Genomic DNA, 16,010 nt, shown 5'->3' on the forward strand with positions numbered 1-16,010 from the left:
TCTTTTGTTAAATAAGTCTTATTCCTCCCACTCTCCCCATCAGATGTTAAAATTTTTAGGCCAGAAGTTTTATCTTCTTCATCTGTGTCTTCCTGGTAGGACACGGTCGTGAGTACATGTTAGGTAGTCAAAAAAATAAGGCTAAATTGAATGGACTTCAGTATCCAACGCTTTTTTAATTATCCTCTTGCTTCCTAAAGAGACATGCCACATCATTTCTACAGCAACATCTGAAGTAGCTAACTAAAATAATGTAGCATCCATCCTGTCTGCACTCAGATTGTGTAAAAATTTTGGTAATGTTTACTAACTCTTAAAATCTGGTTCATTTATGTCCCATTCTTGAGATGTCATGCATGCTCTAGTATGCCTGTCTCTTCACTAAAAATTCTTTTACATCAACATGATGCCCAGATTGATTCTGACTGGCCTTTTACTTGACCATTTATTTACATAAATTGAGCGTTAGTCTTATTAGTGGTTATTCAGCTTTTCAGCATCCAGGGTGTGGTCACTCCATACCCTTTATGTAAGCATACATAAAATCGTCTCCACACTGTCAGCATAAAGTAAATAGAGACATACATGTGAGTCATTATCACAGAGGCATAGGTAACAGGCCAAGTAACGTCTCACAAAAGAAGGAAACGATACAGTGTAAAACCAAGCTGAGAGGACTATTCCACTGACCCCATCACCTCTTTTCCCACTGTGCTTTGTGGAAAGACTCTGTGGGGAATCTGGATAGCTCTGGAACTCTGGAACTCCCAATGCAGAAAGGCAGTAGGATGCAATTAACACCCTGCATTTTTTTATTAGCTCACACCACAGGGAAGAGATGTCTAAAAAGCCACTTAAATTCAGTATAAAATTCTAGCGACCACAATTGTAATTGCATAACTGCAAAATATTTCTCATTGTCAAAATAAAAAGAAGGCTGCAATGCACGCTGTCTGCTTGTTTCAGGATGCAGTAACCTATAAGAATCTTTTCTAGGATACAAGCCTCATTCTCCAGCAAATGCATCTTGAGACTGCGACTTAATCTAAAATCCTAACTCCTGTTTTGGACTGTGTTGACATTCCAATCCCTGTCATAAAAACACCCTGAACAATATTTCAGACACAGCAACTTCAGGGCTTTCCCTTTTTTAATTGGCAGCTAAAAAGAATAATTTTTAGAAGCCACAGAAGTGAAAAGCTACCTTATTCTCCAACACACGTTAAAAAAAAAAAAAAAGCATAATATGCAGACTGATTACTCAACAGCAAATCATCACAAATGCAAAAAAAGACCTGGTCTCTGTTTCCATAGCAATGACTTTATGTGGTTTAACTCTTCTGGGAATTTAACCAAATCCCCAGCAGCAGGGGAAGATCATCAGCAAAAATTTGTAACATATGGCAACTGCCAACACATCGGTGAGGGAAAAATACTTTTATTTTATCCTCCTTTCTACTGAGAGGAATACCTTCATGTCAAGAGATTTTGTCAGTCAATCTGCACTTAACTCAAAATTTAAAAATACCAGGTTTCTTCTTCCTTAGACTGAAAGAGACATTGGTCCCCAGCCAGCTCTGCACCCCCTGCACTCCCAGAATGGCATGGACAAGAGCTGCATGCATCTTCTCATGACTCACAGGTTATTCGTCCTAAAGAAAAACTTAATCCGCAGGGTCATCTCTTAGCAAAGAATGCAAATGGAATTTTATTCTCTATTTTGCTTTTAAAGCCATCCTCATTTGGGGGTGGTGTGTGTGTGTGTGTGTGTGAAAGAGACAGAGAGAGACAGAGCACACGTGCACATGTGCATACATGACAGGTTTTAGTTCTACACATGGCCCCGTGAGTAAAGTAAGAGTTTTCACCTAGAAAATAATAGATGTGCTACTTTGCATGATTTTCTTTAGTTCAAGCAGCCTTGTATCTGGAAGCCTCTTCCAAGTATCAAATTAGAGGCCATCCAGTTCAAGATACTTAAATCCTCTCTTCAGCATATCTTTATAAGAAGAAAAATTGTGATCAATAGGTGATATGCAATTAAAACCCAATGAAAATGGTTGTCTCAGAATGAGGAAAAACCTCCAATGACAAGGAATGCACTACTTTCCAAGAAACCCATTCAATCTTGAACTGTTTTCAACATAAAAAAGAAGCTTATTTTTTTATTTTTTTTTTTTTAGAGAGGGGGGCACACGTGCATGCAAGCTGGGTTGGGGCTGGGGAGGAAGAGGAGCAGAGAGAGAGAGAGAGAGAGAGAGAGAGAGAGAGAGAGAGAGAATCTTAAGCAGGCTCCACACTCTGCAGAGAGCCCCACGCGGGCTTGATCCCATGACTCTGGATCATGATCTGAGCTAAAATCAAGACTCTCAACCAACTGAGTCACCCAGGTGCCCCAATTAAAAAGAAGTTTCTTACGCTCCATTTCAAACTACCTCCTTTTTACTTTTTTACTTGCACCACTAGCCGCACAATCTGCATCGGTTTTTACTTCCAAGGAGACAGAGATTACGCCCAACATTTCTTCTACACAACAGCACCTCTGAAACCAGAGGCCAGCTTGTGTCTACTGTTTTCCATTCTTCAGAGTTCACTTGTGACTCCCCCTATACTCCTCATTGTTGTTTCCATTCTCCTCCTTGTCTCACTTCCTTCGCCTATAGACATAAGTTATTTCACCAATTACTTCGTTCACTCCACTTCTTTAAATGTAAAGTAGATCACAGGCCTAAAATTAGGGGTATTAAGCAAAAAATGCCATGAGTAGCCAGGCAGGTAACTCAACTGCGTGAAGTATCTTTGGATAAGGCCACAGGGAGTGGTGACAACCATGGTGACTTGCCGAGTGGAGTCCCCAGCCTGAGCGATCCAATTTGTATTTTTCAAAATACCGTGTACACATACACACATACACACACAACTGGGCCTGCAGTTGTGATACTTGGCTCAAATTACCCTGACACCAAACGTTAAATTAATAGGGTATTATCTGGAGATTTGAGGACTGAAAGAAACTTTCCCTGATCAGGCTAGGGAAGAGGGGAGAGCAGCCATCTGTGTTTTCGGGCCACTCTAGAAATGTTATCCTGAGAATTTCACTGGTCAACTTTTTCTCACTAGTACACTGAAAAAAATACAAACCAAACTCAACATTCTCTCATTGCTCAGTATCTTTTGATCAGGTAAGCTTGTTTTATACCTGAATAAATAAATAAGGTACAGACTATCCAAAAAGATGCATCATGATTGAAAACAAACAAAAAAAAGCTTGTCTGAACAAAAGATAAAGACCAATTATCACAGAGTATTAAGGAAGTTCACATTATAGGGACGCCTGGGTGGCTCAGTCGGTTAAGCATCTGACTTCGGCTCAGGTCATGATCTCACGGTTTGTGAGTTCAAGGCCCATGTCGGGCTCTGTGCTGAGCGTTCCGAACCTGGAACCTGCTTCAGATTCTGTGTCTCCCTCCCTCTCTGCCCCTCCCCTGCTTGCATTCTGTATCTCTCTCTCTCAAAAGTAAAATAACCATTAAAAAATTTTTTAAAAAAAGAAAGTTCGCATTAATTTCTATACTCCATTAACTCTTTCCTTTGCTAAGACTTAAATTATTTTATTTCAAAAGCATAAACTGTGCTCACCTTTGTGTTTGAAAGTTCTAGTGCTGCCTTCCAAAGTGCATGAAAGTTGTCTGTCTTCCTTTCAACCACACGGGCACCTTCAGAAGCCAACCAGCAAGGACCCAGACCTTGACTGTGGTCATGGTCCAGGGAAGGTGGCTCTCCATTTGTTTGGAGCCACAAAGACAATGTTATTAAGTATCAATTTACAAAATCTTGATCTAATCACCACAGGCTCCAGAGCATAGGACGTGGGACCAAAAAGGAGTCAAGGGTTTCCTCAGATTGGTGGGAAATCGCATGTCTCATACCTGCAAGCATTTGGCCAGTAACACTTACAGTGGGCGATTAATGGCCTTGAAGCTGGAATCTTCCACATACACTCCTTTTCAGAAGTAACCCCTGCGCTTAGCCCCACCTGACTATTTAATTATTGAATTATCATTCATGCCTTTAAATGTTCTTTTTACAAATTAACCTTAGAGTTCCACATCTATACACAAATATTCACTCTCTAGAGAAGATTAAACAACTTCTTGGTTTACCTCTGTCCGCCATCTTTGATCCAGTGGGCTTGTCTGGGACAGTAAGATGGTCCAGGTTGCTACTCAATGAAGAAGTGTCATCACTAGACAAAGAGTTCAAAAATTCACTTTCCGATGTGGCACAGCTGTTTTCCGGGGCTTTGCGACTGTTTGCCTCTGACGGTGCAGGTGAGTGAACATTCACGGCAAGTGTTATAGACTGTCCCTCATCGTCAGCAGCAGCAGAACTATTAACTATGTCGATCCAGGACTGTCTTTCTCTAGATAAGGAGGAGGCCAAACTGCTGTGTGTCTTTTCTGTATTTTCCAAGGAAGGGGAAGAACGTGACGTGTCGCTCAGTTTGGGTGAAGATGAAGATGCCTGCTGTGTAGCCTGTTTCACAAATAAAACCAAAAGTGAATAAAATAAATCATGATTCAACCAGCACTCTCTACTCTCCATTCTCAGTGAAGGTACCCCAGTGTGTCAAAAACAAATTATTAGTAACAAATCATTTTAAAAAACCATTCACACGTTTTGGGTTTTGTTTTTTGGTTTTTTTTCATTTGTCTTACCAACTATGATTCAGAATAAAAGCTTTTTTGTTCTTGTATTTAAAACCCCCCTTTCTGATACAGGAGTGCTGATGCATAGAGGCACTTGTACCCCAATGTTTATAGCAGCACTTTCAACAATAGCCAAACTACAGAAAGAGCCTAGATGTCCATCAACTGATGAATGGATAAAGAAATTGTGGTTTATATACACAATGAAATACTACGTGGCAATGAGAAAGAATGAAATATGGCCTTTTGTAGCAACGTGGATGGAACTGGAGAGTGTGATGCTAAGTGAAATAAGTCATACAGAGAAAGACAGATACCATATGGTTTCACTCTTATGTGGATCCTGAGAAACTTACCAGAAGACCATGGGGAGGGGAAGGAAAAAAAAAAAAAGAGGTTAGAGAGGGAGGGAGCCAAACCATAAGAGACTCTTAAAAACTGAGAACAAACTGAGGGTTGATGGGGGGTGGGAGGGAGGGGAGGGTGGGTGATGGGTATTGAGGAGGGCACCTATTGGGATGAGCACTGGGTTTTGTATGGAAACCAATCTGATAATAAATTTCATATTATTAAAAAAATAAAAATAATCCCCCCCTTTTTTATTCAAACAGCTGAAGACACCACATTTAACTTTATATCTCGGTGATACAGAAATAGCTGCGATGACCTTGCACAAGACATTCATCCTCAGACTTCATGTGAGGATTATTAGTACAATCCCTTTTTGTTCTGTTTGAGTTAAGTTTGCTGTAAGGGAAAAATTACAATTTTTAAGCATCCTCATTATTTAATTTGAAGAGTCTTTAACAGATCACAGCAAAGTTCATTATGAAACTGTTACAAAGACTTGATAAAATACACTGACAGATAATTCATCTGTTTGTATTCTGTACTTCCATTAGTTGCCAAAAGGAGTGGGGTTAAGATTAAATTTTTTTTTAATTTTTTTTAATCTTGATTTATTTTTGAGAGACAGACAGCATGTGAGCAGGGAGGAGCAGAATGAGAGGGAGATACAGAATCTGAAGCAGGCTCCAGGCTCTGAGCTGTCAGCACAGAGCCTGACATGGGGCTTGAACTCACGAACTGTGAGATCATGACCTGAGCCGAAGTCGGATGCTTAACCAAGTGAGCCACCCAGGCACCCCAAGATTAAATTTAAATTCCATTCTACTACTCATGGATCTATAGCCCATGTTTAACTAACATGCTGGGGGTTCAGTTGTATGCTGTAATGTCTTCTTAAAGAAGATATTAAAAAAACTAAACTAGTCTAAAAAAAGAATCGAAAGAAAAATGTATGATATTTATATCCATGTGACAAGAACCAAGAACCATGATGCCATTTTCCAAAACCGATTTGCAGAACTTTGAATTCTCTGTTTTAGGATCTGAAAGGTCTCCATAACACAATTTACCCTATCTTCAATGCTCCCTAGAAATGTAAAAAGCCTCTTTGGGGAATTCTTTGAAATACTGAAGGATATTTTGAGCAAAGAGTAGATTGTAATCTATCACTGTATTCTCACTGATTGAGCAAAAAGTCTTGACAAAGGTAATTAAGAAAAAGAATTCAGAGAAAGAAAAGTTTCAGCAAAAGCAGACGCCAGACAGGAAGCAAAATACTGAGTGAAGACCATGGATGCAGACAAAGTACATATATTTAAGCCCTCCAATATCATGGAGAATCACATTCTTTAGTACATGCCCAGCAACCACTCATAACTACATAGATGAAATCAAGTCAACTCACTAGCTCTTTAATAATTTAAAACCTTTAATAAACTTTCACCAAAAAAGACAAGAATCCATTTGCAAGCTCTTCATTCATTAAAAAGAAACCAAAAACTGTACCCAGACTATGAGAAGTGAGTTGATGATATAGGATCGTCTGAAAGCAGTTCCTAACACACAATGCAAGAGTGAGTAACATTCTTTGGCAAAATGCTCATCTGTCCACGGAGAAAACATCAACGCAGCATCGCCAATGACTGCGTTGGAAAGGACTCCATTTATTCTGAGATTTTACCCTTGATTCATTTTGATGGTAAAATATATGCCTTCCTTTTTGGAAAATGGTGATGGTAGATATTAGTTTTGTCTTTTTAAAGTTTTTTTAATGTCCTACATAGCTAAATAAAGATCTGGCAACCATATGTTGTTCCTTCATTTTTAATTTTATTGGTCAATAAAATCCAAAAATCTAGACAACAGAGACAACAGTGCCCTATAGGTCACCCTGTATCTCCAATGGCAGATGAGACAGAAAAGGCATCTTATAGTTCAGTTTTATTATGTCATCCTGTGGGATACTATGTCAATCTCAAGCATTCAAAAGTCCAAAGAAGTGGTAGGAAAAAAAATTGCTAGTGAGAAGAAGCCAGAGAACAAACTAGGATTTTCTCCCCCAAATCTCAGAATCATTACAACTAACTCAGAATGGTTGATTTTGTTCCCAACCAGGATGTCCCCAAGAACATATTGGGGACATTTTGCAGATTCTAAACTCTGTGTTCTGATGGGAACAGCCAGTGTTTACCCAACGTGTGCCCACTTTGCTGAATACTAGACATACGTTGTCAAACGATCGATAGATCCACTTTTTAGTAGCATGACATTAAAACAGCCAGTTGACATACTAACCACGTACATCTTATTAACAATGTATTTGCACAGACATAAAACTTTTCATTCAAGAATGTGCCAGTGAGTTAAATCACGGAGACGATTTAACAACTAAGAGATCAAAGATTTGCAATTCACGAAATAAAACCTTAGTTACCTAGAGGACAGAGTGCACACCGCCACCCCCCAAGCTGTCCGAATAAATGCCAAGACTGGTTTACTCATTAGAATGAGCTACGAAATACGTATTAACAAAAATACCATTCAGGCCTAGTCCTGACATGTTCCCCTATTGTGAGCTATTTTAGTAAAACTTGGCTTTGGGGGAGTCAGCCTCCTTTTCTGAAAAGAGAGCATGTGCAAGCTTTTCCTGTTGCCCTTGCTGATACTGCTGTAATTTGATTATAGCAAATGGGCTGTTTAAGCAAAAGCCTGCACACATCACTGCTGTGGCACTTTCCACAAACTTTTTTGGACCTCAAGGAAAGGTCCTTGAGGACCAAGGAAAGACATGTTCATTGAGCATCAGAAACTTTGGGGAAGTATATGCCTTTTTGAGGTACGACTCCCAACACACACAACTCAAACGCTTTCAATCCACTGTCTTTGCTCTTGCTCCGCGTAACAACTACAAAATTGATTTTTAAAGGGAGGAAAGAGTGAGCAAGGGGAAAAAAGGAAGAACAAGAGAGAAGGGAAAAGAAAACGAGAAAAAAAAACGATGTGTATCAGGTCAGAACGAGTTTTTATCAGAAGAGCGATGAACAAAATATGAATCAACGTGAACCTGGAATGCTGTGACAGAGGAAGGAACATGAAAATGTACTTTGTAAGTAGATACTGTGGTGCTACATCACGCTTCAGTATTTCTACCATTCTGTAGGAACCAAAAGCCACAAGTCAAACAGAGAACATTTAGCTCAGTGCCTTCTATGAACCATCCATGTACTATACTCCTAAAACTTCTCACAGCAAATCAGATGAAGGTAGAAAGAAACGACAGTCCCTCCTCTTCACCCCACCCCTGTGTGATGAACACGAGCCCATCCTTCAGTATCAGTTCAAGGACTGGCTCCACATCCTTCGGTGGCCTCAGGGCAAGATGGCTACCTCTGCCTGGTGCTCCCGGGCTTACTTCTGTCACACCAGGCGGAACGTCAGTTTATTTGTCAGCTCATACCGTAATCGCCGATTGACTCGTTCATCTCTTTTTTGGTGAGCTACTTGAGAATAGGCTGTTTTGTAGTTATTTTTGCATCTCTGTGTTTTACATCTATACCCGACCTACAGTTGCTAACGAATTAATACCATTACAAAGTGGTCTAGAAGAAAAACAGCCCAGAACAGTTCAGTCTCTTTCTGAGGAGCACCCTGACATTCTCTGCAGAATTGCTACAAAGCATTTACCTTAATCCCAGGATCTATGGTGACTGTTACTGACTGCACTGCAAACACCCCCACAAGATGTTCTCATAATCTTAATCAAAATTATTGTGTTATCTATTAGAAGTTAATAATTGCATGGTGGTTCACCCATTTCAGAACATTTGGGTTTTAAATATTTTACTTTTTAATGAGAAAATTAAAGACATTTTAAAAATCTAAGTTTTAATGAAGAGACTATATATAACTAAATTAAAAAGTCAATACTGCTTTTCCTCATATTCTTCACAAATTCGCGCATCATCCTTGCACAGGGGCCATGCTAATCTTCTCTGTACCATTCCTATTTTATGATATGTGCTGCCGAAGCCAGCACACTTTTTCCCATTTTCTGTAGATTATTTTTATTTAAATTCCAGTTAGTTAACATACATCGTAATATCAGCTTCAGGTGTAGAATTCAGTGATTCAATACTTACATAGTTTTATTTATCAAAGAAGCTTAGTTCAAACGCTCATCAGCTCTACAATATTTTTCTTTGAATTGTTTAAAAACACAAATTTGACATAGGGAAAAATAGCCTGAGACAGCCACCAAAAGCCTGTAATTAGGAAGACGTGAGTCAGCCTATAAATTTTAAGCAACATTAGTCAAAGTAGATTTAAAAAAAAAAAAGAAAGAAAATACAGGAATTACTTAGGACTAAACATAATAAAATCAAGTGAGAAAAAAAAAGAATGTATACAGGGTTTCTTTTCTTTTATTGGCCACATGAATAAAAACAGATCAGTCAATTGCTGCTAAACCCTAGGAAGTATTGTTTGTATTTCTACCGTATCCTAGCAGGAAGCATTTCTCTGAAAGCTCAAAGACTTTGCAGAGCACACCCCCCTCCATCCTCCGGCCTCCTGCATGACCTTGGGCCATGAGGTGACAGAGGACCTGTTCCTCACTCCAATCCCTGCCATCCAAGTGACCTTGCAGAGGACACTTTATCTCTACGTCCTATTCCTTTGACTTCCTCCTCCCACCATTACCCACCCCCCTCTCTATCCCAGGCCATCTTCCAAACAATTAGAGTGTTTCTCAAACATAAAACAGATCACAATATTCCCCTGCTGAGAATCCTCTAAGAACTGCCCATCACAAGTAGAAAAATAGCCACAGTCTTCATTATGGCTGAGAAGGCCTATGTGGACTCCCTATCTACCCCCCACCCAGCTACATCTCCTTCCACCTTCCCGTCCAGTCCCATCAACTTTCTTTCTATCCCTTGAGAACAGGTGCCTTCTGCCTGAGAGGCCCTCTCTGTGGACTTCTGGTTGGCTGCTTCCTTCTCACCATTTTGGTGTCAGTTCAAACATCAGCAGGCTCTTCCCTGATTGTCACAGGCAGAGCAATGCCCTCCTAACTTGACTCCAGTCACTGCCTAACACATCACCCCATTTTAGCTTCTTCATAGTATTTATCGTTACTCAAGACCATTTGTCTGAATCACAAGTTTATTGTGCCTCTTCCTCAACTTAGAACTTAAGATACTCTGGGGAAAAGATACAGTCTAGTTCAATCCAGCATTCCCTTATCTGCAACAGTACCTCGTACATGGTCGACACACACACAAAAATGCATTAGCTGCCTGCCTGCCTGACTCAGATTCATCACAAGGAGCACATGGGATAACAGGAAAGGATATTCTTAATAAAAGGTGAACTTCAGCTTGCAAAGGCTACCTGTGACAGTTCTATTTATTTCTCTTCGGCTTCCTCATTTGTTAAATGCAGAATGTGAGTCTAATGAAACCATCCTCCTCAAAGCCACGTGAAAGTGCTAGAGACGTGTAAAGTAGGGACGTTCTAATTCACATGGGGAAATACCTGTAGAGTAACAAATCTGCAGAGAATATGGATGAAGTTACAATCATCCACTTGCCCATTTATCGGTCCAATAAAAAAATATTTATTTCATTTCAAATATGAGTTATGAAAAAAGGTGCCTCTTCCCTCCAAAAAAAAAAAAAAATGCACTAGGAACATAAAGAGTTCAGAAGAGGGCAAGATTAACCTGACTTAGAGGGCCAGGGAAGCTTTACTGAGGGAAGTCATATTTGAATGGGAGAAAGTGGAATGGGGTGGAAGAAACAGTTCCCACAAGCAGAGAAAGTTTATCAATACGGCGCAAGAGCAGGAAAGTCTGGAAAGTTCTGGGGAGACAGCGGGCAGTTTACTGGGCTGCTGACACAGGAGGAATCAGCAACAAGACTGGAATGGCAGCCTGAGGTAGACCCAAGGGCCTTAAATGCCATGCCAACAAGTGGAGAATTAATTTGATAAGCCATGAAGAGCCACTGGAAGGTCCTGTGCAGGTGAATCAAGACCATCAGAACCGCGCTTTGGGAAGACTAATTTGGAAGTGGTTTTCAAGAGGAGGGGGACATTAGAGACAAGGAAGAAAAATAGCCCGCTATCTCTATGACTCGGGCAGGAGCTACTCCAGGCCCCAACGAGGGCAGCAGCCTTGGGAATGTAAGGCGTCAGGGGCAGCCCCATGCCTTGTGAGGGACTGCCAGAGGAGGCGCCTGAATTAGACTGCTGAAGCAGAGATGCAAACGCTAACTTCAGAAGTCTTGAAGTCAGTTAAACGGTCAACCAGAGAGCTTACGGTAACTGTATCTTCAGGAGAGAGGACGACTTTTCTTTCTACCTTTACCTGGCTTGTTTTTGAAGTCACTGATAACTTTTCATACAACGATCTCACTTGCAAGCATTTCTATTATTTTATAGAGTACATGCAGCGAAAGATCAAGTGACGTTTTGTAAACAACTGTGCGAGATTCATCCTACCAAGATTAAGTGTGAGTTTCTAAAACTGACTTAACCCCTCTCAGTGTCTAATCTTTGACTTCTTCCTCTGCCACTGACCAAGAAGCCGCAGTTTACAGGGTTTGTTTTTACTCACTGCTTCTTTGGTTTGCTTTAGATTTTTTTTCTCATCATTTGGAGCAAAAGGAAGTGTACTTCGAAAAAGCATCAAATGTGAGGACCCTCATGTTAAAATAATCTGCAGGAGCCGTTTGAAGCTGTTTGAAGTTGAAGATAAACATTTATCCTCTCCGTTTTTCCGCCTATCTGATCCACCCATTGGGTGGTCTGCCAAGTTCAAAATCCACCCATTCTATTTTTCAATTATTCCATGACCTGCATCACCACCGTCTCTCACACTAGACCACTGCCACCCTCCCTTTTCTTTGCTTCTATCCTACTCCCTGCCTCCCCGAGTCTCCCCCCACACAGTAGCCCGAGTGGTCCTTTTAAGATGGAAACTGATCACATCACTCCTCTGCTCAAAACTCCCAAAGGCTCCCTAAGTAACCCAAAACATCAAAGTCCTTAACTGGCCCTCGGGCCCTGCATGGTACGGCCACCACTACCCTCCAACCTTACTTCCTGCTATTCTTACCTTGGCTCACCCTGCTCCAGGGACACTGACTTCCATGCGCTGCCACCTATGCACCAAGGAGATCTTTGCTTGGAAGACCCCTTCCCCGAACACCTGGCTGCCTCTCACACCACGTTTCTGTGGTTTTGCTCAAACCTCAGCTCTCACTCAGGCCTATCCTGGCTGTTCTATTCACAACACAGCCCAACTCCCAGCACTCTTATCTCCCCTCATCCACCTTGCTCCACTTCTACTGACACAGCAGATAATTTACTTATTACGTTCACTATTTATTAGCAGTTTCTCTCAACTAAAAGTTTGACTCCACGAAGAAATAAATCATTGTCTTTTTTATTCACTCATGTCCCAAGTATTTAGAACAGTGACTCTCAACAAAATTTGTTAAATGAACGAATAAGCATATGAGCATAGGTTAGGTTACCAATGCTTTTAATAATTAAACTTAGAGGAAAAATATGTATAACAAAGTTTTAATGATGGTTAAGCTCTTAAGTCACTTTGTAACTTACAACCTTATTGAGTTTAAAAAGTGAATGAAGTCAATTCCTTTTCTGCCCTTTTGTGGGTTTCAAGGAATCATAAATCTCAAGGAATCGTGGGGACTGATTTCTACAAAGCATCTTCCTAAATGAAATCTACAGAGTCCCATCTATTTTCAGTTTTTTTAGTAAGCCTATCAAAAGGTCCCCATTTCTCATTTCTCTGGATGGATGCCTATCCATCCTGTGAAGTCTTCTCAAGGAGAAGCAACAGAAACAGAAACCTCTTGTTCACTCAGGGACAATCCCGAAGTGTTCTTTACTGTCTTGTGGAATGTGGTCCCGCCCATTAGAAGCACAGGTGCAAATTGGTCTGGTGCTGAAATCTTACTGTTTGCAGCAAGCAATTAGAATTATTGGACACTGAATTAAATTTTTAATTCAAGAGTCTAATTTTGGGAGATAATTTTTCAGGAAAGTATTATTTTACACTTTTGAGTCATCATTCCAAAATGAAAGTTCATTACCCAAAATATTTTTTTTAAAGCAAGAACTTAGAGAAAAAAAGTTTTTCCACCGTGGCTTATATAACTCAGTCATGGCTAGCCTATGCCAGACTGAGCCAAAACAAAATGAGTTGATTCATGCTCTGGATCAAAGTTACCATGAAATTTTTGAATTTTCATCTGTTTAAATAAAAAGCTTAAATGGTATTTTAACCAAGTGTCTTGCATGTCTGTTTTTCAGAAACAAGAGGAAACAAAAACAAAATCTGCCTGGAAAATATGTGAACAGGAGGAACATATTCTGTTTCTAAGGAAAATAAAATCTAACTGTTCAACATTTATCTATTTCCAATATATTTCTTCATAAAAAAAAATGTTAGCCTTAGTGGCCTTCCAGAAAATGCTCAACTTAAAACTGTAAGAAATACTATTTGATCGAGGACTCAGAAAATTCTAAAGACTTCCCACTTCAACGACCTCGCTTTCTGGCAGCCCCCTCTGCACCGCTTCATTTCTTTGTTTTGAAACAAGCATTCTCTGAGCTTCTACTATAACATCAAGACCATCATTGTGTAATGCAATGGAGTCCTGATCCCTCATCTACGAAGACAATCTGGTTGTTTTTACTTCCATCAAGGCGAGTTCTAGATGGTTGACAATGCTCTTAGTAATCTGTGATGCTAGTGTGGCACTATAAAAATGAAAATCACAGTATTTTAGAACTGAAATAAATCGGGGCGCCTGGGTGGCGCAGTCGGTTGAGCCTCCGACTTCAGCCAGGTCACGATCTCGCGGTCCGTGAGTTCGAGCCCCGCGTCGGGCTCTGGGCTGATGGCTCGGAGCCTGGAGCCTGTTTCCGATTCTGTGTCTCCCTCTCTCTCTGCCCCTCCCCCGTTCATGCTCTGTCTCTCTCTGTCCCAAAAATAAATAAAAAAAAAAAAAAAAAAAAAAAAAAAACATTGAGAACTGAAATAAATCATGTCAGAGTCATATGTGGGGGGGACAGTAGGAGGCAGAGAGAATTTCAGGAAGAGAAGGTTGGAGGACCAACCAAATTACTGTGTGTTACAGGTTAAAATAGGAAAGAGAGAGAAGGCTGAATAGGCAGAGGTAGACAGACAGAGACAGAAAGAAGAGAGACTGAAGCAGAGAGAAACTAAACAAATATACATGCTACTCTGTTAAACCAGAAAGCCACATCTATTTAGTCTTTTCCAAATTTAGAAAGTGATTTTAAAAGAAGAGAAAGACGACACTAAGGAAAAGTGATGAATACGTTAACATAGGATATATTGTAAGTCTAGTTCAGAAATCAGTCTAAATTTTACCAAAGTGTAAATTTATTTATATCTTGCTTAATTTTAGCTAGCCCTATTTCATAGAAATTTTAATAAACATACTCATTCAACAAATACTTCTTTCTGGACTTGGTTGTTAGCCAAATAAACTAGAAAAGGGACCACAATTCTCCACTGACAGTAGGTGAAAACCATAGAAGTCATTATTTAAAAGCTATTTAATAGCCTACATCCAGAAACTGGCAAGATACAAATAAAGATGAAAACTTCATCACACAACATAGAAAATTCTGGCAAAAGAGGTCTGGCAAGTGAAGGAGAGGCTGTAATCTATCAGCACCTATAATTACTTGGGTGCATGGATGGACAAGTGCAGTAGTAAGGTGGAAAGAGCAGATGCTATAAAGCTAGACAGACCAGGGCTCCCATCTCAGGTGCTCTGTATACTGCAAATGTGACCAGGTCATTCTACTTCTCTGAACCTCGGTTTCCTCATCCATGAAATGAAGATAACAATATCTACTTCCTCATGACCTAGCAATAGGAAGCAATTTTTAAAATCGGAAACAAAAGCACAAACCACACCAGAAATAATGGATAAACCTGACACACTGAAATCAAGACTATCTGTCTATGAAAAGAAACCATGAAACAGAGTCAAAAAGAAAAAAAAGCCATGTAGCAGAAAAGGAGATGTGCCTTACTTCTAACTAAGGACCAATATATAGAATAATAAAGAAACTTTATAAATACAAAATAGTAAGACAGCTAAAACTGTACTGAAGATTTTAACAGACTAAACAGAAAATCCAAAAGGCCAACAGATATGAAGAGATGCTTGGCCTCATTAGTAATGAGTGAAATGCTGATTAAATACTACTACTTTTCAGGATTATTTGAAGGGTAAATATATTTAACGCATCTACTTCAGTCCTGCCACATGATAGTTAGAAGAACCATAAATAAACCTCCTCAAAGATCCCTGCTTGAATCATTCTAGGGGCCATCAATACAATGCCAATGAGCATCCAAATACAAAGCAGCATGACATAGTTTTAACATCCATTAATAACCTGAACTTATGTTGGATGCTTCCAAAGATAAGAATCAAACTTGAACTTCTCTCTAGTGAATACACAGAATCATTCCACGTGCAGATTGAATGCACTGACCCCACTCCTGGCCTCCTGAGACCTTTCTGAATCCAGCTTTCTCTTCATCTAGTCTTCATCCTTTTTATGTTCATTTCACATGGATGTAGTGCATGCACCCAGGACAGGTACTTTTCTTCTTTCCGAAGACCAGAAGGGTATAAATAAACATTACAGAACAAATAAATCTTTGCAAGCTTTGGCCCATCACCTAGAAGCCCTTTGCATTACCATGAGTCCTGTCAGCATGACACATCTGTGGGTCACACAAAAATCCACTGAGTTTGTCATACCTGGGGGGTGCTATGGAGAAGGCTCCAGATCAGCACCCCGAGAACAGTGCTTGCTCTTTGGCAGGCACTTTAATTTAGCCCATTCTTCAAATTTACCGGTCAAAGTACA

The 16,010-nt window shown here is 40.0% G+C and overlaps 1 protein-coding gene and 1 pseudogene across 13 annotated transcripts in view; both read right to left on the reverse strand.

Annotated features, from left to right (window-relative positions):
- Positions 1–16,010, reverse strand: part of IPCEF1 (interaction protein for cytohesin exchange factors 1) — a 178,015-nt gene that overhangs the window by 22,610 nt on the left and 139,395 nt on the right. For all 13 annotated transcript variants that reach the window (XM_060616948.3, XM_060616947.3, XM_060616959.3 and 10 more), the window contains one exon: positions 4,164–4,536. In XM_060616948.3, the coding sequence (XP_060472931.1) occupies positions 4,164–4,536 (373 nt within the window). The remainder of the gene's footprint in view (positions 1–4,163; positions 4,537–16,010) is intronic.
- On the reverse strand, positions 8,972–9,093 carry LOC132668080 (U6 spliceosomal RNA; annotated as a pseudogene).

Source organism: Panthera onca, chromosome B2, assembly GCF_046562875.1.
Source record: "Panthera onca isolate mPanOnc1 chromosome B2, mPanOnc1 haplotype 2, whole genome shotgun sequence".
Lineage (NCBI taxonomy): Eukaryota > Metazoa > Chordata > Mammalia > Carnivora > Felidae > Panthera > Panthera onca.